This window comes from Hyperoodon ampullatus (genome assembly GCF_949752795.1).
Source record: "Hyperoodon ampullatus genome assembly, chromosome: 14".
Classification (NCBI taxonomy): Eukaryota; Metazoa; Chordata; class Mammalia; order Artiodactyla; family Ziphiidae; genus Hyperoodon; species Hyperoodon ampullatus.
This window is the reverse complement of record NC_136927.1, coordinates 20,256,595-20,277,716: the sequence shown is the minus strand read 5'-3', so window position 1 is coordinate 20,277,716 and position 21,122 is coordinate 20,256,595. Positions and strand designations below refer to the sequence as shown.

Sequence of the window (21,122 nt, the reverse complement as noted above, 5' to 3'; positions counted from 1 at the left end):
TAAATATTCTTTAAAAAAGAGTTATTTCAGGAACAAACTGATGCTCGTGCTCCCCTTGGGTCTGTCAGATGGTCCCTCGTCAGACACCTGCAGGAAGAGGGTTTCTCACTCTTCCTTAGCTTGCAGGATGTGGCAACATGGTACAGTCTGTGATGCCTTGTCGGGTATATTTATAAATATTATTATCTAGCAGAAGCAAATAACGAGAAAATGGCAGAGTCGACCTTTCTCCTGATTGGAACATTAGGTCAGTATACAATAAAATAACCAAACATCAATAATCTAATGAGCTTTGGCAAAAAGTTGGCCAAAAAAAAGGAAAATTATGAAGATCAACATTTGAAACATGGATTTAGTTGCACCACCATAATGATGTGTCTTGACCTAAGTACTGTGCCAGCACTGAGATACTGTCTAGTGGTAGCAGAGTGTACATTTGACGCTAAATACATATGCAAATGTTTGGAATAGGAATCTATGTTCAAAGAATTTTTTTTATGCATGGGCTGCCTCACTCAAAATTATTTGGAGATCATTGGCTTAGAATGCAACGTTAGTAATAAACTGGGAAATAATAGAAGTTTGCTGACTTGAAGCTTAACTTTTATTTTTTTTAATTTATTTATTTTAAATTAAATTTATTTATTTATTTATATTTTATTTTTGGCCGCGCTGGGTCTTCGTTACTGTGCGCGGGCTTTCTCTAGTTGCAGCAAGCGGGAGCTACTCTTCGTTGTGGTGCGCAGGCTTCTCATTGCGGTGGCTTCTCTTGTTGCCGAGCACGGGCTCTAGGCATGCAGGTTCAGTAGCTGTGGCTCACGGGCTCTAGAGCACAGGCTCAGTAGTTGTGGCGCACGGGTTTAGTTGCTCCATGGCACGTGGGATCTTCCCGGACCAGGGCTCAAACCCATGTCCCCTGCATTGGCAGGCGGATTCTTAACCACTGCGCCACCAGGGAAGCCCCTGGAAGCTTAACTTTTAAACTGTGTTTTTTATGTATGATATATTTATCTTTTCTGCAGTAAGTAGAGAAATCATTTCTTTATTTTTATGACACAAATGTTTTCCATTGTGCATTGTGTATTGTGTTACCAGGTTTGCTGATTTCCAAGAAGAGCAGGCATCTCCTTTTTGAGAATTACTGTAGCTGAGCTGGATTCTCTGGGGAGAAAAACTTTTGTTGTTACAGATGGGCAAATTCATAAAAAGTTTCAGGGGTCTCACCCAAGGTAGCACAGATGAAAACGCGGCCTGAGAATCCTGCGTAATGGTTGTTCATTTCACACCTCATTCATTCCAAATGTAAAGTCAGAATGGACAAAGTATGATTATCATACTGCATCGACGTAACCCCTTTCACGTTTCAGTACCTACTGACTTTGCCAGAGAAGTTACGAGAAGTATGTGTGATGTTTAAACTTTCCTGTGGATGCTCAAATGTGCTTCACAGCACCTGTTTGGTTTTCCCTTTTGTTTCCTTTCCCTTTTGTCTCTTTTCCCTTTTGTTTCCTTTCCAGTTGGTGGAGAACAGATAAGTGCCATCGGACGGGGCATCTGCGTGTTGCTGGGTATTTCCCTGGAAGATACACAGAAGGAACTGGAGCACATGTAAGAGGCGGATTTCCACGTCACTGCCTTTCTAGTGGGACATGTGCTGGTCATCTAGCTGGCTGGCTAGCTATTTAAATAAATTATACATATATATATATATGGAACTTCCATAGTATTTTGCTCCTATAAAGTGAGACTCTGTCAGTTTTATCCATGTCCCCCTTTTTTTTTTTTTTTTTTTTTTTTTTGCGGTACGCGGGCCTCTCACTGTTGTGGCCTCTCCCGTTGCGGAGCACAGGCTCCGGACGTGCAGGCTCAGCGGCCATGGCTCACGGGCCCAGCCGCTCCGCGGCATGTGGGATCTTCCCGGACCGGGGCACGAACCCGTGTCCCCTGAATCGGCAAGCGGACGCTCAACCACTGCGCCACCAGGGAAGCCCCCATGTCCCTTTTGATGCAGTGTGGTTATCTCTGTGTCACAGATGGGGAGAGCGAGGAAGAGCCGTCACCCAGTGAGTCAGCGACAGGGCAGGAGCACAACTTAGCCTCTGTCCCTATTTGCTGCTGCAGCCTTGAACCATTCTCTTAGTGTGAAAACCAAGCCTCTTTTCATAGGAATGTTTTATGTTTTCAGTTTGAGCAGTATGATCTGGGCACTGTTTATACATGTTAAGAATGCCCAGTTGTTCACCATTCCCATTAGGATATGGAGCTCAGAGAGGTTACGTTACCTGCCGAAGGTCATGCACACGTCCTTAGCAAAAAGCCTGACTCCACATTAGAACCTAGGCCACCTGGCCTGGAAACCAGTGCTCTTTTCACTAAGGTGGGAGGCTTGTCATTGCTGTTGGCCCTTAGTACAGGCAGCCTGCTCCTCCTCGTGTTCATGTTCATTCTCCCCTGCACCACTTCGCACATGTACTTCAGACGCTTGGATCCATTTTCTCTGCCCCTGGTGCCCAGAGCCTATATGTGATGGTTGCCCAGTTGTCCCTTTTGTATTAGGTTGAAAACCAGACTTGGAACCAAGCTCCTGCTAAGGTGTTGATGACTAGTTCAATCACACTCACGGATGTTGGTATTTTAAAAGCTGTCCCCTGGATACGCAAAGAGGGAGCGAAGTGGTGTAGCGGTTAAAAGCCGGGGGACTGGTCTGAATCTCTCCGTGGCTCTGACAAAATGGAGAGCTAGTACCTAACTTGGTTAAGAGCAATGACTCAACATAAGGCAGACCCCGCTGTGGAGAAGGGGTGATGAATAGCGCCCACCGCAGAGGGTGCCCATGTAAGGTGTCGGCGAATGAGTATTTGTTCAGGCTTTGAACATGTCTTCAGCATCATCCGGAAAGGTGGCTTCAAATGGTGGAATTTTGGCTTTCATGGAGGTAGTTCTTTGTCATTCGTCTCAAGTCTGACCTTATAAATGCTACCTGGTCCTCCTCCTTGCCAGGGTGGCCGTCCTTTGTCATCCACGTGTATAGGGCAAGCCCCGCTGGGGTGTAAGGAGCACGTGACATAGTTGTCAAGGTGTCTTTCCCCAGATCGTTTTGCATATCTGCAATGACCATGAGTTTTCTCCAGGGTATTTGCTGAATTGTTCATTTTGAGAAGTTCCAAGAAAGGGTATAAAAGCGGGGCATCATTTATTCCAGTGTAAAGGTGGAATTCTGTAAAAAATCTGAATTGAGCCCATGTTTCATCCGGTTCCCACCGGAAGCTGCTATGAATTGGAGGGGCTGACAAAAAAAAAAAAGCAAATCACCAATCAACGCTAATAGGTAGGACTATTATTACCCCTATTACAGATGCGGAAACTGAGGCACAGAGTAGAAAGTAACTTGCCTAAGGTCACCCCTCCTGTAAGTGATGGAGCCAGCACAATGTCCCTAGTCAGCAGGGTGCTGGTGACATTTGGGGGTGTGGGTGTGTCTGGGGGGCTTGTGATTCTCCAGGTAGCTCTCACCCCTGTTTTCCCCCAGGGTCCGGAAGATCTTAAACCTGCGTGTGTTCGAGGATGAAAGTGGGAAACACTGGTCGAAGAGCGTGATGGACAAGCAGTACGAGGTGCTGTGCATCAGCCAGTTCACCCTGCAGTGCGTCCTCAAGGGGAACAAGCCCGACTTCCACCTGGCGATGCCTTCAGAGCAGGCGGAGGGCTTCTACAATGGCTTCCTGGAGCAGCTGCGCAAGGCATACCGGCCGGAGCTTGTCAAAGGTAGGCGGGAGCCCAGCGCCCAGGAGGGCGTCCCCTGGACACTTCCTGGCTGGAGAAAGGCAATCTGCAGATGCAACATTTCCTTTTCCAGAAAGTTCACTGTTTACGCTTATTACTTTCTTAAAACAGCATAAGGGCCGCTGCCGCCACCACTGTTGTGCGTGTCCTCTGAATGCCCCAGTACCGTTTACCCTTCTTTATTCATCTGTCCACATTTGGAATGTTTAGCAGCCCAGCAGTGCACTTGATATAGTGGTGGTTCATTTCGGTTGCTTATCCTGCGCAACAGAGAAATACAACTGCCAGACGCAAATGGGAGCCATGTGTCATTTTAAATTTATAGGAGCCATATTAAAAGAAAAAGAAACAAGTGAAATTAATTTTAAAACCGTATTTCACTTAGCCCAGTATATCCACTTCTCTGTATTTATGGGTTTGTTTTTTTTAGGTTTTGTAATATAAGTAAGATCAGACAGTGTCTTTCTTTGTCCAGCTTTTTTCACTCAGTGTAAAGCCCTCACGGTCCATCCATGTCGTCACGCATGGCAGGATCTCCTCCTTTTGTGGCTGACTGGTATCCCACTGTGTGGCGAGACCACATCTTCTTTATCCCTTCATCACCAGCGGACATTTAGGTTGCTTCCATGTCTTGGCTGTTAGTTTAATTAGACATTTATTTTCACTCCCTTCCTCTTTAATGACTGAAACTTTATTTCAAATGCGTATTTAATCTGCTTCCCTTATGTGTTGTTAAGGGCTGGATGGAGGGTGGCTCATCGTCCTTTTACTCCTCTCTCTTGCTTCTGTGCCTCCACTGGTACCCATTGCCTTCTGGCGTTTTCGCCAGCTGCAGCTCCTCTTCACTGCCCAGCTGTGGCTCATGTGCTGGATGGCGAGTCTGCTGATCTTGGCTCCCGGCCTGCTCGGTGCTGTGACGCCAAGCGCTTTCCCTGGGTTCCGTGTGGAATGGGAACCCTGGAGGGCAAAAGCTGTTTATGGTGTGGTCCTCACGTGTTTTTATTATAATTGTTACTATTATTAGTATCAGTGTAAAGCATGCCAGAAGACATCTCTCTGGGGCTTAGTATGTGCCGGGCGCCGTGCGAGAGTAAACCCTCTTCGTGCTTACGTCACTCAACCCTCACAATGACCCTAGCAGGTGGGCACTGGGATCACCCCCATTCTGCACATGAGAAGACTGAGGTGCAGCAGAGTAACCAAGGAAGGTCACTCAGCGTCTAAGTGGCAAAGCCGGGAATGGAACCAGCCGGCATCTCTAGAGCCCGAGCTTCATTCTATAACTCACCCGCTCTTGATTTGTTTTCCTTTTCATTATCCTTCTGAATTCATCACATCTATTGGGATGCCTTCTCTGCTGCTCAGACTCAAGTAGGTCCAGTAAGAGGGGAGCAGGAAGGCTTGAGGCCAGAGGGTCGTACATCTCGGAGCAGTGATGTTAATCCAGAATTTTAGTCCTGTTTCTGTTGGGGGAGATGTTACTGGTTCTTTCAAGTCATTTCTGTGCCTCCTGTGTCCGTAAGTCACTGTTTATCTGCCTGCCTCGCGCGGGGCTCTGGGTATATGGTGCTGTCCCTGCTGTGAAGGAGCTTCCAGTCCGGTGGGGAGAGAGAGGGCACATGGCTGCTTCTGTTAGAGCAGAGAGAGCCTCTCATTCTGCAAAACCACCTCTGAAACTGCCAGAGCTCACGGCAAACCACTGTTGACCTGTGGCTGGTCCAGAAGGGTGTGCACGCTTGTTTTCACTTTCATAAAATGCAGTCCAAAGAGCTGCTGCTGCCAGTGCCGGGGGCTTTCCCGTGCCCCCGCCGTCCTGCTGCCTTTGCCTGAAAACAGCTCTGACCCTGTGCAGCCTCTGTGCTGTGCACACACTCCCTTGTTTACCACTTGTGTATGAGCGAGTTCTCTCTACAGAAACAAGTATGGGGCCAGAACCTTCTGTCATTTCGGTGTGATGCATGCTTTGAAGGACTGACCGACAGGGGTGGGTCCTAAGATAGCGGTGGCTGATGGTGTCTGTTCCCTGTTTACCTCCTTGACCCTTCACACTAATTCCCACCTGCAGGGTCGTTAACTCTTGATGCGTGTACTGGGCTTCTAAGTAGCACCCTGGCTACTCACAGTGGAAACACCCCGCTTGTTTCTCTTCCCCAAACTCTAGGGCCTCTTCCTCTCCTGTTGCCCTGACCTGGAGCACTGGACAGACGAACCTCAGAGCAGAGGTCAGGTTTACCAGGACTCTCCTGGTTTTAGCGCTGAAAACCCTGCATTCCCAGAAACCCTTTGGTCCAGGGCAAACTGGGGCAGCTGGTCACCCTAGAAGCCGCCATGCAGCAGGGAGGTGCCCGGAGCTACCTGATCCAGGTGGGGTCCTCAGTGCAGGGTGCACAGGTTCAGTCCTGTGAGCACAGCATGGGAGGTGAGGTGGGGCTGAGGGTGACCGTCCTCCCCACACCCACCTCATCTTATCCCCCAGGGCCTCCCCACATTGCTTGGCTTCTCGGGGTAGCTGGATTTCTACCACGGTGCCAGCAGTAGGTGCTCCAAGGGACAGGAAGTGGAAGCGCCAGCCCGTGAACCAGGTCTGGCAAGTGGCCCCACGTCACCCCCCAGATGCTGTTGGTCAGAGCAGTTTCTCAGCCCACCCAGCTTCAAGGGGAGGGGTGGAGACCCACCTTGCAGTGGAAGGAGTGTCAGAGTTTGTGGCCATCCTTACTCCCCCCCAGCTCGTAACTCTGGTGCCCTCAAAGGGTTTTCTCTGGGCCCTCTTCAAATAATTGCTGTAGGGGGAAAACCCTACCACGCAAATCCATCAGCTCTCCCCTCTCCTGCAGAACGAGCCCAGGGTGAAGGGTGCTTTATCGGACCCCCAGCGTGAGTGGGCTCTCTCCATCCTTCGCGTGAACGCTGAAAGCACCCTTCAGTGGGGGTCATTCACCACTCTCAGACTTGAGATTTGAGCATGCATTGCTTTTATAGTTAGGAAAAAAACAAATGTTATACCAGAATGGAGTAGTTGAAAAGAGGGATCTCCACTCTCAAGCGTCTTGTTCCAACTCCAAGCCGTTTGTGATGGAGCCAGGAAAGCATTCACCCAAATCAGAAGCTTCCGCAGTATTAAAAAGAGCTACCTGCGTATTCCCTGCGGGGCTGATCTGTCGTGGGCGGCAGAGAGCTAGAGAAATGTGGGAGGACGTGTAGGGAGTGCAGCAGCCGTCTGCCTGCCTCCCCTCTCTTCCTCTGGGGGACCCCATCATACCCCAGCCCCTACAGGTTCATCTCGCAGAGAAGGTGCCAGAAGGAGGAAGACCACGTCTAGTCTTTGCTTCATGGTTAGTGTTTAATTTTTCTTGGGTTTGCTTAATTTTCTTCTCTTTTTACTACTTAAAACATTTTAGCAGCATGAGTGAGCTTTCAGTGGAAGCCTATTTTATGTATTTTGATGGCTGTGATGCCAGAGGCATTATTGTTCATGTAACTTTAGGAAATCACAATGTGGGATCACATTTTTCCTGTGATCTGAATATGTAGACCCTGAATCAATAAGGTTGTAAACTCTTCCTATTTCCCCTGCTGAAAGATTCAGACTTTTCTTTTCATCCTGAGTTATTTCAAGTTTTTGGACAGTGACAACAGTGAAAGGAGTTTCTTTCCACCTATACCTGTATCTTCTTCCTTTTTTTTTTTTTTGCGGTACGCAGGCCTCTCACTGTCGTGGCCTCTCCCGTTGCAGAGCACAGGCTCCGGACGCGCAGGCTCAGTGGCCATGGCTCACAGGCCCAGCCGCTCCACGGCATGTGGGATCTTCCTGGACCGGGGCACGAACCCGTGTCCCCTGCATTGGCAGGCGGACTCTCAACCACTGCGCCACCAGGGAAGCCCATGTATCTTCTTTTTAAAAATTGCCTTTATTTCTTCCAATTGAATTGCTATTATTATAGATTCTCCTGGGCAAGAGGAAAGAGCTGGTCTCGCAATTCACGGCCAGAAGTATGGAGGAAGCTCAGGAAAAGAGATAAAGGGGACGAAAGAGAATAAGAACAGTAGGTGGAAGGAGTCTGAGAGGAAGAGGATGGATGGGGCAGCACAGCTACCAGGATGAGCCTGTCCTCATCTCCCTGGACCCAGAGGTATTCCTCGCACAAAACAACAAGACACTGTGGTATGTGAGGTGCTGTGCCGTGTCCTCGGGGTCCTGAACCACTGCCTTGTCACTGACCCTGGTTTTAGGTGACACAGACACTTAGGCAGGAAAGGAGAGCTGGTAAAATCAGGTGGTTGTTAACTTTGGAATAATCAACTAAGCAAATCAAGGAAATCATGAAGAGCTAGGATTTAAAAACAAAAATGGGTAGAACTGGCCATTTGGGCAGAGGGAAGGTAAATTATGGTAGCTGCAGAAATGACATAGCATAACTGTAAAGCAAAAAGAGAAATGAGGAAGTTGATCCTCAAAATACTGAAGAGAGGGCTTCCCTGGTGGTGCAGTGGTTGGGAGTCCACCTGCCGATGCAGGGGACATGGGTTCGTGCCCCGGTCCAGGAGGATCCCACATGCCGTGGAGTGGCTGGGCCCGTGAGCCATGGTCGCTGAGACTGCGCGTCCGGAGCCTGTGCTCCGCAATGGGAGAGGCCACAGCAGTGAGAGGCCCGCGTACCGCCAAAAAAAAAAAAAAAAAAAATACTGAGGAGAGTAAAAGAAAAGGAAGGAAGAACAGAAAATATGCATGGATTTGGCCAGAATCAGTCACAGGTTTCTATGAAACTCCTGCATGACAGCTTTGGCCCAGGCTGCAGTCTGCCGGGTGGGCTCTGTCGGCCCTGCACGTTTTTGCGTGTGTGAGGCTGCAGTATCCCCAAAGCTTTGATCTTCTAGAGTTTTTACCACCTTATAGATGACAATGGCATCTCATTGTAGTTCTAATGTGCAGTGTGTGTTTGAACATTTTTCAGATGTTTGAGTGACTTATATTAAATTTCTGTGAACTGTTTAGGTTCTTTTTTTTTTTTTTTTTTTTGTGGTACACGGGCCTCTCACTGTTGTGGTCTCTCCTGTTGCGGAGCACAGGCTCCGGACGCGCAGGCTCAGCGGCCATGGCTCACGGACCCAGCCGCTCCGCGGCATGTGGGATCCTCCCAGACCGGGGCACGAACCCGTGTCCCCTGCATCGGCAGGCAGACTGTCAACCACTGCGCCACCAGGGAAGCCCTAGGTTCTTTATTTCTGTGAGCTTTTTACATAAGCTATGACTTGCAGATATTTTTTCATTTATTTTGTCATTTGTCCTTTGACCTTGCTTAGAGGATTATTTGCTAGACAGTCATTTTTCATCCTTAATTAGTTGATTATCATGTTTTGGAACTGTTTGTTGGATTTTTACTGTGCTTTTGTATCATGTGAGGTATGTCTGGCCCACAGTACTCTTTGGAGTTTTCCTAGCTATTCTTTTTTTGGCCGCACCACGTGGCTTGCAGGATCTTAGTTCCCCAACCAGGGATCGAACCAGGGCCCCTGGCAGTGAGAGCACCAAGTCCTAACCACTGGACCACCAGGGAATTCCCCTAGCTATTCTTAAATGTTATTTTTCTATATGGATTTTAAAATCAGCTTGTCTAGTTTCAGAAAATAATCTGTTATTTTTATTTGATTTGCATTAAATTTATAAATTCATAATTCCTTTGTTTCATGATAATAATTACTCTTAGCATATTTCCTTACCTCCCTTAACTGTTTCTTGGGACAAACTGCAGCCCTGGCAGGACGCCAGCCCTCAGCCTACCCTGGGCCCGTGCAGCTGAATGTGGCTGGAGACAGTGTCCACATCACCTGGCCTCACGGTCATGACCTTGACCTGCAAGTTGGCTCAGCAATTGTGATACATCGGCCTGTTCATTCACTCAACTGTTCTCTCTCCTGAAAGTTCCATCCTCACCTTAGCTATTGACCTTACTTCCCATTTTGCTGAGAAAACGGAAGCACTCAGAAGAGAACTTCCAGAATTCCGTCTGCTCCACCTGCTAGCATCTGCACCAGGAACCAGCCTGCCTTCCTTCGAGGTGGCTGACGCTCTCACCTGTGCAGGGACTGAGCAGGAACGTTCTTCTGCCCCGTCTTCTGTCTCTGAGTCAGTTTTGCTCCCTCCGCCCAGACCATCCCCACCAGCTTGCAGATCTGCTGTTGGTCCCCGCATTGTGGAGACAGCCTGTCAGCCCCACCTCCAGCTCCTGCCCCAGTTCTCTGCTCCACTTGACTGCGTGGTCTCTGGAGGGCTGTCTGCCCCCATCCCACTCCAGCCCGCCTTTGCCCCTCTCACCGCTGTAACTGCTCTTGGCGAGGCGCCATGCCCTCCCCTTGGCCGGGTTAGTTCTCATCCTCAGCTCAGCGGCCCATCAGCAGGTTTAGGCCTGTTGCTTCCTCCCTCCTCGGTGGGACAGTAGTCGTTCACTGGACGTTTAGGACTCCGCACTCTCCTGCTTTTCCTCCTGTTTCACCGATTGCCCCTTCTCAGTCCTCGGTTACTTCTTCCTACTTCCTCGGCTTTGTAACATTAGAGGGCTCTGGCCTTTGAACTTTTCTCATTTACACTGGGCCCTTGGGCATATTGTCCAATGGCTTTTAAAAGCCATCTAGGGAATTCCCTGGTGTTCCAGGACTCCACACTTCCATTGCAGGGGGCACAGGTTCGATCTCTGGTCAGGGAACTAAGATCCTTCAAGCCGCATGGTGTGGCCAAAAAAATAAAATAAAAATTAAATTCTTGGACCTCCCTGGTGGTGCAGTGGTTGAGAGTCTGCCTGCCGAGGCAGGGGACATGGGTTCGTGCCCCAGTCCGGGAGGATCCCACATGCCGCGGAGCGGCTGGGCCCGTGAGCTATGGCCGCTGAGCCTGTGCATCTGGAGCCTGTGCTCCGCAACAGGAGAGGCCACAACAGTGAGAGGCCTGTGTACCGCAAAAAAAAAAACAAAAAACAAACAAACAAAAAAACAACTGAATTGAAAAATGGGTGGAAGACCTAAATAGACATTTCTTCAGAGAAAACATACCGATGGCCAAGAGGCACATGAAAAGATGCTCAACATCACTAATTATTAGAGAAATGCAGGGGCTTCCCTGGTGGCGCAGTGGTTGAGAGTCTGCCTGTCAATGCAGGGGACATGGGTTCGAGCCCTGGTCTGGGAAGATCCCACATGCCGCGGAGCAACTAGGCCCGTGAGCCAGAACTACTGAGCCTGCGCGTCTGGAGCTTGTGCTCCACAGCAAGAGAGGCCGCGACAGTGAGAGGCCCGCGCATCGCGATGAAGAGTGGCCCCTGCTCGCCGCAACTAGAGAAAGCCCGCGCGCAGCAACAAAGACCCAACACAGCCAAAAAAAACTAACTAACTAACTAACTAACTAAATAAATAGAGAAATGCAGATCAAAACTACAATGAGGTATCACCTCACACGAGTCAGAATGGCCATCATCAGAAAATCTACAAACAGTAAATTCTGGAGAGGGTGTGGAGAAAAGGGAACCCTCCTACACGGTTGGTGGGAATGTAAATTGATACAGCTGCTATGGAGAACAGTATTGAGATTCATTACAAAACTAAAAATAGAACTGCCATATGACCCAGCAGGCCCACTACTGGGCATATACGCTGAGAAAACCATAATTCAAAAAGACTCATGTACCCCAGTGTTCTTTGCAGCACTATTTATAATAGCCAGGACATGGAAGCAACCTAAATGTCCATCAACAGAGGAATGGATAAAGAAGATGTGGTACCTGTAATTGAGTTGGCCAAAAAGTTCATTCAGGTTTTTCCGTAAGATGTTATCAAGCCTGAACGAACTTTTTGGCCAGCCCAATACAATGGAGTATTACTCAGCCATAAAAAGGAACGATATTGGGTCATTTGTAGAGATGTGGATAGACCTAGAGACTCATACAGAGTGAAGTTAGTCAGAAAGAGAAAAACAAATATATTAACACATATATGTGGAATCTGGAAAAACGGTACAGATGAACCTATTTGTAGGGCAGGAATAGAGACGCAGACATAGAGAACGGAGATGTGGACGCAGAGGGGGAAGGGGAGGGTGGGACGAATTGGGAGATTAGGTTTGACAGAAACACACGACCATGTGGAACATAGCTAGTGGGAGCCTGCTGTATAGCACAGGGAACTCAGTTCGGTGCTCTGTGATGACCTAGATGGGTGGGATTGGGGGTGGGGGGTGGGAGGGAGGTCCAAGAGGGAGGGGATATATGTACACATATAGCTGATTCACTTCACTGTACAGCAGAAACTAACACAACATTGTAAAGCAATTATACTCCAATTTAAAAAAATAGTGTATTTCCTCCAGCTTCTATTGATAATATTTGACATGGCCACAGTGCCCTTAATAAGACCAGGAAATTAACTTTGCTGAAGCGCTGTCGACTGACCTACAGACCTTGCATGAATTCTGCCAGTGTTCCCACTGGCGTCCTTTTCCTGGTCCCAGGATCCAGTCCGGAACCCACGTTGCACTTGGTCGTTGCGTCTCTTCCTTAATCTCTTCCAGGGGGTGACGGTTCCTGGGTCCTTCCTCGTCTTTTGTGGCCACTTCGGAAGGGTGGCTAGTTTGGTCAGTTTGTCTGTCCATGTCCCGCATAATGTGTTTGCCTGAAGTCTTCTCGACATTAGGTTCAGGTTGTGCGTTTTGGCAGGAACACCACAGAGGTGATCTTGTACATTAGATCCTGGGTACACGCTGTCGATCAGTCTGCTTATTTGCCAGATTTCTCTCTGGTCAAGTTATTCTTTTCCTCTTTGTGTAAATATCCTGTGTGGAGATACTGTGAGACTGTGCCAACATCCTGATATCCAATACACCCCACCCACTGATTTTATCTTCATCACTGGTCTTTGCTGCAGCAGTTATCACTGAGGTATTTGCCTAGTCGGTCCATCTTTTTAAGTGTCAGCTGTGCTGCCTGGGAGGTGGGGAAGGTCATCAGGGTGCCTTCGTTACCAACTGTGAAAAAAGCAGGTCACCACATAGTCTTTCTCAAGTTCAAAGGAGCGAGCTTCCCTTGCTAGCCGAGTGTTTCATTTTTAAATAGGCAGGGGAGTTGATTTTTTTCCAGTGTCTTTTTCTCTAAGTATTAACCTGGTGAATGCCCTTCCTAATCAGGGGCTGTGCTGACTCACCTTTCACTGGTCACTGCACCGTGTTCCTCTGGTGTGTGTGCCTGCGAGAAGCTGCCCACATGTTCCTGTACAGTTTTTTGCCTCTGTATTCAAAGGCAAAAATGGACTATGCTTTTTTTTTTTTTTTTGTATATCCAGTTTTTATGTTAGGGTAATACTAGCCTTGCAGGATAAATTGGAAAGCGTTTCATCGTTTTCCGTTGGTCTGGACCAATTTAATCAACAGAAATTATCTGTTTTAATAGATCTTGTTGGTCCAGCCCTTTGGGTGGCCTTCCTTGGTCACGGCCCTGGTCAGGATTCCCAGGACCCTTGAGCCCCTGTAGGCAGTTTGCCTGTGTCTCCTTTCCATCTGGAGTTTCAAATGCATCAGGAGGGAGCGTACAGATTTTTTTGGGGGGTGATTTAGAACGATCCCTGCATCTAGAATCATACCCTTTTCTCATTGTGGTTTGTTAGATGTATTTTCCCCCTTTGCTCTCTGTCAGAGTTTTTAATATTTTTTCAGAAAACTAGCTCTTACTTAAGGAGACATACATAGCAACCAAATGAAATGTGTGCCCTTGTTTGGATCCTGACTGAAACAAACTAAGTTTTAAAAAGATTTTAAGATAATTATGGAAATTTAAACGAGGACTAGACATTTGATACTATTAAGGTATAATATTGTTAGATATGTCAATGGTTTTAAGGGGTTTTTTTTAGAGTCTTTATGTTAGATGTCATATTAAAATGCTTAGGGGATAAGGAAAAAAAAAAGAAAACTAGCTCTTAATTTATGAAGTCTGGTTATATTTTTGTTTGATATTTTATTTTTTCCCCTTAATCTTCACTTTCGAAATTCTGCGTACCTCTTGTGTGTGGTCTATTTGGCTTCTTTTCCTGGTTCCATATTTCACGTACTTTCAGTCTTCTTCCCTGACAGGCGCATTTAAGGCCCAAAACTTCACTTTTGCTTGGCTCCTCTTTCCCCCATCAGCAGCTCCCGCGGGCCTGACCTTTGACATATACACACAGCATCCAGCAGCTACTCACGGCGTCTGCGGCCCCCGCCCCACCTCTCCTCCCACCCAAATTGTCGCGACAGCTCCCTAGTGGGTCTTCTGCCTCCACAGCAGCCCGAGTGAGTCACTTCCCCACAGATGCTGATCTTCAGGTTAGAACAAGCTTTCAGGTTTGGGAAACATTTTGGGATTCCCTCTGTCTTCTCAACAACAGATACAAGAACAATTACATATATATGTGTCCATGGGGGTGGGGAGCTTGCCGGCCACTTGAGCGCTGGGGCTCTAGCCCAGGAGGTGGCGGGAGCTGATGGCAGGTGGTCCGGAGCAGAGACTCCCTCTGGACAAGGGTCAGAGTTTACAGGCTCAGTCCTTTGAATCCATCTTTAAACACTGAGGCTGCTCCTGCTGTGTGTCTTTTGTCCCCAGAGGCCCTGAATTGGGTCAGAACCTTCTTCCCTAGTCTGTGTCCTAAACCGTGTCCAGCCTTGGCCCGGTCCAGCACACGAGAGGTTCTGCAGTGAGGTGAAGTGACAGTATTAATATATTCCAATAATAAATACATGCGAAACTCATAATAAAAAGCCAGCGACATGGAGAGGCCCTGAGCTTAACTATAAACGCTCGCCCATTATCACAGTCCCAGGGAAAAGTTACAGGTCAAGTTTAAGTTCTGTGTCATATTCAGGTCTAAAGGAGTTAAAGTCTGAAGTCAGACCCAATGGCCGGACGAGCTCAGAAGCTGCCCTCCCTGGTTTCTCACTCAGCTGCTCTCGGTGGAGGGGAGTCTGCCTGGTGGAATAGGTTCTTTCAGAGCCCTGGCCTGGCTCTGTCACACACAGAGTCCACTCTGTCACACACAGGTCCACTTGGGCCCTTCAGGGCCTCAGACACTGCATCGTTCTCTCGTGCCTCAGTGAGGAGACCAGGCATCCTTGGACACGGGTATCCCAGGCAGCAGGACGCCGAGGACACCGGCTGAGCCCGGGGAAATCTGAGCAAAGCTGGTGGTCAGGGATGACCTTGCCTTGAGCCTCCCTGTTGTGCAGGATGGGCGACTTCAGAGCTTCAGCTAGGACGAGAATTTAACCTCCCAGCGAGGGGTTAATTTTGGTCCTAGGCATTTACCATCTTTTTTTTTTTTTTTTGGTAGCGCAGTATTTTTTTTTTTTACTAGTTTCTGCTTTATAACAAAGTGAATCAGTCATACATATACATCTGTTCCCACATCCCTTCCCTCATGCATCTCCCTCCCTCCCACCCTCCCCATCCCACCCCTCCAGGCGGTCACAAAGCATTTACCATCTTAATGTCCGTTTCCCCAGAAGCTGCTCCTGTTCTTAGGTCTGCAGTTGGAATTGGGGACGCCCCTTTGGGCACAGGTGCCCTCACCCTCCTGCGAGGAGGCACTTTCCATCCTGGGCCACGGGGCCTGTCCCCCAGTGTCTCTTTTTTTTTTTTTTTTTTTTTTTGTGGTATGCGGGCCTCTCACTGTTGTGGCCTCTCCCGTTGCGGAGCACAGGCTCCGGACGCGCAGGCTCAGCAGCCATGGCTCACGGGCCCAGCCGCTCCGCGGCATATGGGATCCTCCCAGACCGGGGCACGAACCCGTATCCCCTGCATCGGCAGGCGGATTCTCAACCACTGCGCCACCAGGGAGGCCCCCCAGTGTCTCTTTTTTTTGTTGTTTTTTTTGTTTGTTTGTTTTTATTTTTATTTTTATTATTTTTTTATTTTTTGCTTTATAACAAATTTAATCAGTTATACATATACATATGTTCCCATATCCCCTCCCTTTTGCGTCTCCCTCCCACCCTCCCTATACCACCCCTCCAGGCGGTCACAAAGCACCGAGCTGATCTCCCTGTGCTATGCGGCTGCTTCCCACTAGCTATCTACCTTACGTTTGGTAGTGTATATATGTCCATGCCGCTCTTTCACTTTGTCACAGCTTACCCTTCCCCCTCCCCATATCCTCAAGTCCATTCTCTAGTAGGTCTGTGTCTTTATTCCTGTCTTACCCCATGTTCTTCATGACATTTTTTTTTCTTAAATTCCATATATATGTGTCAGCATACAGTATTTGTCTTTCTCTTTCTGACTTACTTCACTCTGTATGACAGACTCTAGGTCCATCCACCTCATTACAAATAGCTCAATTTCATTTCTTTTTATAGCTGAGTAATATTCCATTGTATATATGTGCCACATCTTCTTTACCCATTCATCCAATGATGGACACTTAGGTTGTTTCCATCTCCGGGCTATTGTAAATAGGGCTGCTATGAACATTTTGGTACATGACTCTTTTTGAATTATGGTTTTCTCAGGGTATATGCCCAGTAGTGGGATTGCTGGGTCATATGGTAGTTCTATTTGTAGTTTTTTAAGGAACCTCCATACCGTTCTCCATAGTGGCTGTACCAATTCACATTCCCACCAGCAGTGCAAGAGTGTTCCCTTTTTTCCATACCCTCTCCAGCATTTATTGTTTCTAGATTTTTTGATGATGGCAATTCTGACTGGTGTGAGATGATATCTCATTGTAGTTTTGATTTGCATTTCTCTAATGAGTAAAGATGTTGAGCATCCTTTCATGTGTTTGTTGGCAGTCTGTATATCTTCTGTGGAGAAATGTCTATTTAGGTCTTCTGCCCATTTTTGGATTGGGCTGTTTGTTTTTTTGTTATTGAGCTGCATGAGCTGCTTATAAATTTTGGAGATTAATCCTTTGTCAGTTGCTTCATTTGCAAATATTTTCTCCCATTCTGAGGGTTGTCTTTTGGTCTTGTTTATGGTTTCCTTTGCTGTGCAAAAGCTTTTAAGTTGCATTAGGTCCCATGTGTTTATTTTTGTCTTTATTTCCATTTCTCTAGGAGGTGGGTCCAAAAGGATCTTGCTGTGATTTATGTCATAGAGTGTTCTGCCTATGTTTTCCTCTAAGAGTTTGATAGTGTCTGGCCTTACATTTAGGTCTTTAATCCATTTTGAGCTTATTTTTGTGTATGGTGTTAGGGAGTGATCTAATCTCATACTTTTACCTGTCCCTATCCAGTTTTCCCAGCACCACTTATTGAAGAGACTGTCCTTTCTCCACTGTACATTCCTGCCTCCTTTATCAAAGATAAGGTGACCAGATGTCCGTGGGTTTATCTCTGGGCTTTCTATCCTGTTCCATTGATCTATCTTTCTGTTTTTGTGCCAGTACCATACTGTCTTGATTACTGTAGCTTTGTAGTATAGTCTGAAGTCAGGGAGCCTGATTCCTCCAGCTCCATTTTTCGTTCTCAAGATTGCTTTGGCTATTCGGGGTCTTTTGTGTTTCCATACAAATTGTGAAATTTTTTGTTCTAGTTCTGTGAAAAATGCCAGTGGTAGTTTGATAGGGATTGCATTGAATCTGTAGATTGCTTTGGGTAGTAGAGTCATTTTCACAATGTTGATTCTTCCAATCCAAGAACATGGTACATCTCTCCATCTATTTGTATCATCTTTAATTTCTTTCATCAGTGTCTTATAGTTTTCTGCATACAGGTCTTTTGTCTCCTTAGGTAGGTTTATTCCTAGATATTTTATTCTTTTTGTTGCAATGGTAAATGGGAGTGTTTCCTTGATTTCACTTTCAGATTTTTCATCATTAGTATATAGGAATGCCAGAGATTTCTGTGCATTAATTTTGTATCCTGCAACTTTACCAAATTCATTGATTAGCTCTAGTAGTTTTCTGGTAGCATCTTTAGGATTCTCTATGTATAGTATCATGTCATCTGCAAACAGTGACAGCTTTACTTCTTCTTTTCCGATTTGGATTCCTTTTATTTCCTTTTCTTCTCTGATTGCTGTGGCTAAAACTTCCAAAACTATGTTGAATAAGAGTGGTGAGAGTGGGCAACCTTGTCTTGTTCCTGATCTTAGTGGAAATGGTTTCAGTTTATCACCATTGAGGACGATGCTGGCTGTGGGTTTGTCATATATGGCCTTTATTATGTTGAGGAAAGTTCCCTCTATGCCTACTTTCTGCAGGGTTTTTGTCATAAATGGGTGTTGAATTTTGTCGAAAGCTTTCTCTGCATCTATTGAGATGATCATATGGTTTTTCTCCTTCAGTTTGTTAATATGGTGTATCACGTTGATTGATTTGCGTATATTGAAGAATCCTTGCATTCCTGGAATAAACCCCACTTGATCATGGTGTCTGATCCTTTTAATGTGCTGTTGGATTCTGTTTGCTAGTATTTTGTTGAGGATTTTTGCATCTATGTTCATCAGTGATATTGGCCTGTAGTTTTCTTTCTTTGTGACATCCTTGTCTGGTTTTGGTATCAAGGTGATGGTGGCCTCGTAGAATGAGTTTGGGAGTGTTCCTCCCTCTGCTATATTTTGGAAGAGTTTGAGAAGGATAGGTGTTAGCTCTTCTCTAAATGCTTGATAGAATTCGCCTGTGAAGCCATCTGGTCCTGGGCTTTTGTTTGTTGGAAGATTTTTTATCACAGTTTCAATTTCAGTGCTTGTGATTGGTCTGTTCATATTTTCTATTTCTTCCTGATTCAGTCTCGGCAGGTTGTGCATTTCTAAGAATTTGTCCATTTCTTCCAGGTTGTCCATTTTATTGGCATAGAGTTGCTTATAGTAATCTCTCATGATCTTTTGTATTTCTGCAGTGTCAGTTGTTACTTCTCCTTTTTCATTTCTAATTCTATTGATTTGAGTCTTCTCCCTTTTTTTCTTGATGAGTCTGGCTAATGGTTTATCAATTTTGTTTATCTTCTCAAAGAACCAGCTTTTAGTTTTATTGATCTTTGCTATCGTTTCCTTCATTTCTTTTTCATTTATTTCTGATCTGATTTTTATGATTTCTTTCCTTCTGCTAACTTTGGAATGTTTTTGTTCTTCTTTCTCTAATTGCTTTAGGTGCAAGGTTAGGTTGTTTATTCGAGATGTTTCCTGTTTCTTAAGGTGGGATTGAATTGCTATAAACTTCCCTCTTAGAACTGCTTTTGCTGCATCCCATAGGTTTTGGGTCGTCGTGTCTCCACTGTCATTTGTTTCTAGGTATTTTTTAATTTCCTCTTTGATTTCTTCAGTGATCACTTCGTTATTAAGTAGTGTATTGTTTAGCCTCCATGTGTTTGTATTTTTTACAGCTCTTTTCCTGTAATTGATATCTAGTCTCATAGCATTGTGGTCGGAAAAGATACTTGATACAATTTCAATTTTCTTAAATTTACCAAGGCTTGATTTGTGACCCAAGATATGATCTATCCTGGAGAATGTTCCATGAGCACTTGAGAAAAATGTGTATTCTGTTGTTTTTGGATGGAATGTCCTATAAATATCAATTAAGTCCATCTTGTTTAATGTATCATTTAAAGCTTGTGTTTCCTTATTTATTTTCATTTTGGATGATCTGTCCATTGGTGAAAGTGGGGTGTTAAAGTCCCCTACTATGATTGTGTTACTGTCGATTTCTCCTTTTATGGCTGTTAGTATTTGCCTTATGTATTGAGGTGCTCCTATGTTGGGTGCATAAATATTTACAATTGTTATATCTTCTTCTTGGATCGACCCCTTGATCATTATGTAGTGTCCTTCTTTGTCTCTTCTAGTAGTCTTTATTTTAAAGTCTATTTTGTCTGATATGAGAATTGCTACTCCAGCTTTCTTTTGGTTTCCATTTGCATGGAATATCTTTTTCCATCCCCTTACTTTCAGTCTGTATGTGTCTCTAGGTCTGAAGTGGGTCTCTTGTAGACAGCATATATATGGGTCTTGTTTTTGTATCCATTCAGCCAATCTGTGTCTTTTGGTGGGAGCATTTAGTCCATTTACATTTAAGGTAATTATCGATATGTATGTTCCTATTCCCATTTTCTTAATTGTTTTGGGTTCGTTATTGTAGGTCTTTTCCTTCTGTTGTGTTTCTTGCCTAGAGAAGTTCCTTTAGCATTTGTTGTAAAGCTGGTTTGGTGGTGCTGAACTCTCTCAGCTTTTGCTTGTCTGTAAACATTTTAATTTCTCCATCAAATCTGAATGAGATCCTTGCTGGGTAGAGTAGTCTTGGTTGCAGGTTTTTCTCCTTCATCACTTTAATTATGTCCTGCCACTCCCTTCTGGCTTGTAGAGTTTCTGCTGAGAGATCAGCTGTTATCCTGATGGGGATTCCCTTGTGTGTTATTTGTTGTTTTTGCCTTGCTGCTTTTAATATGATTTCTTTGTGTTTAATTTTTGACAGTTTGATTAATATGTGTCTTGGCATATTTCTCCTTGGATTTATTCTGTATGGGACTCTCTGTGCCTCCTGGACTTGATTAACTATTTCCTTTCCCATATTAGGGAAGTTTTCAACTATAATCTCTTCAAATATTTTCTCAGTCCCTTTCTTTTTCTCTTCTTCTTCTGGAACCCCTATAATTCGAATGTTGGTGCGTTTAATGTTGTCCCAGAGGTCTCTGAGACTGTCCTCTGTTCTTTTCATTCTTTTTTCTGTATTTTGCTCTGCAGCAGTTATTTCCACTATTTTATCTTCCACCTCACTTATCCGTTCTTCTGCCTCAGTTATTCTGCTATTGATCCCGTCTAGAGTATTTTTTATTTCATTTATTGTGTTTTTAATCGATGCTTGATTCATCTTTAGTTCTTCTAGGTCCTTGTTAACTGTTTCTTGCATTTTGTCTATTCTATTTCCAAGATTTTGGATCTTGGAAATAGAATCTTGGATCATCTTTACCGTCATTATTCTGAATTCTTTTTCAGGTAGACTGCCTATTACCTCTTTATTTGTTAGGTCTGGTGGGTTTTTATCTTGCTCCTTCTCCTGCTGTGTGTTTTTCTGTCTTCTCATTTTGCTTATGTTACTGTGTTTGGGGTCTCCTTTTTGCAGGCTGCAGGTTCGTAGTTCCTGTTGTTTTTGGTGTCTGTCCCCAGTGGCTAAGGTTGGTTTAGTGGGTTGTGTAGGCTTCCTGGTGGAGGGGACTAGTGCCTGTGTTCTGGTGGATGAGGCTGGATCTTGTCTTTCTGGTGGGCAGGTCCACGTCTGGTGGTGTGTTTTGGGGTGTCTGCGGACTTTTTATGATTTTAGGCCACCTCTCTGCTAATGGGTGGCGTTGTGTTCCTGTCTTGCTAGTTGTTTGGCATAGGGTGTCCAGCACTGTA

At 45.7% G+C, this 21,122-nt stretch overlaps 1 protein-coding gene across 1 annotated transcript in view; it reads left to right on the top strand.

Moving 5' to 3' along the window:
* Window positions 1–21,122, top strand: part of DTD1 (D-aminoacyl-tRNA deacylase 1) — a 113,780-nt gene that overhangs the window by 4,171 nt on the left and 88,487 nt on the right. The window contains exons 2-3 of the mRNA XM_079718474.1: window positions 1,518–1,608; window positions 3,530–3,765. Coding sequence (XP_079574600.1) covers window positions 1,518–1,608; window positions 3,530–3,765 — 327 coding nt within the window. The remainder of the gene's footprint in view (window positions 1–1,517; window positions 1,609–3,529; window positions 3,766–21,122) is intronic.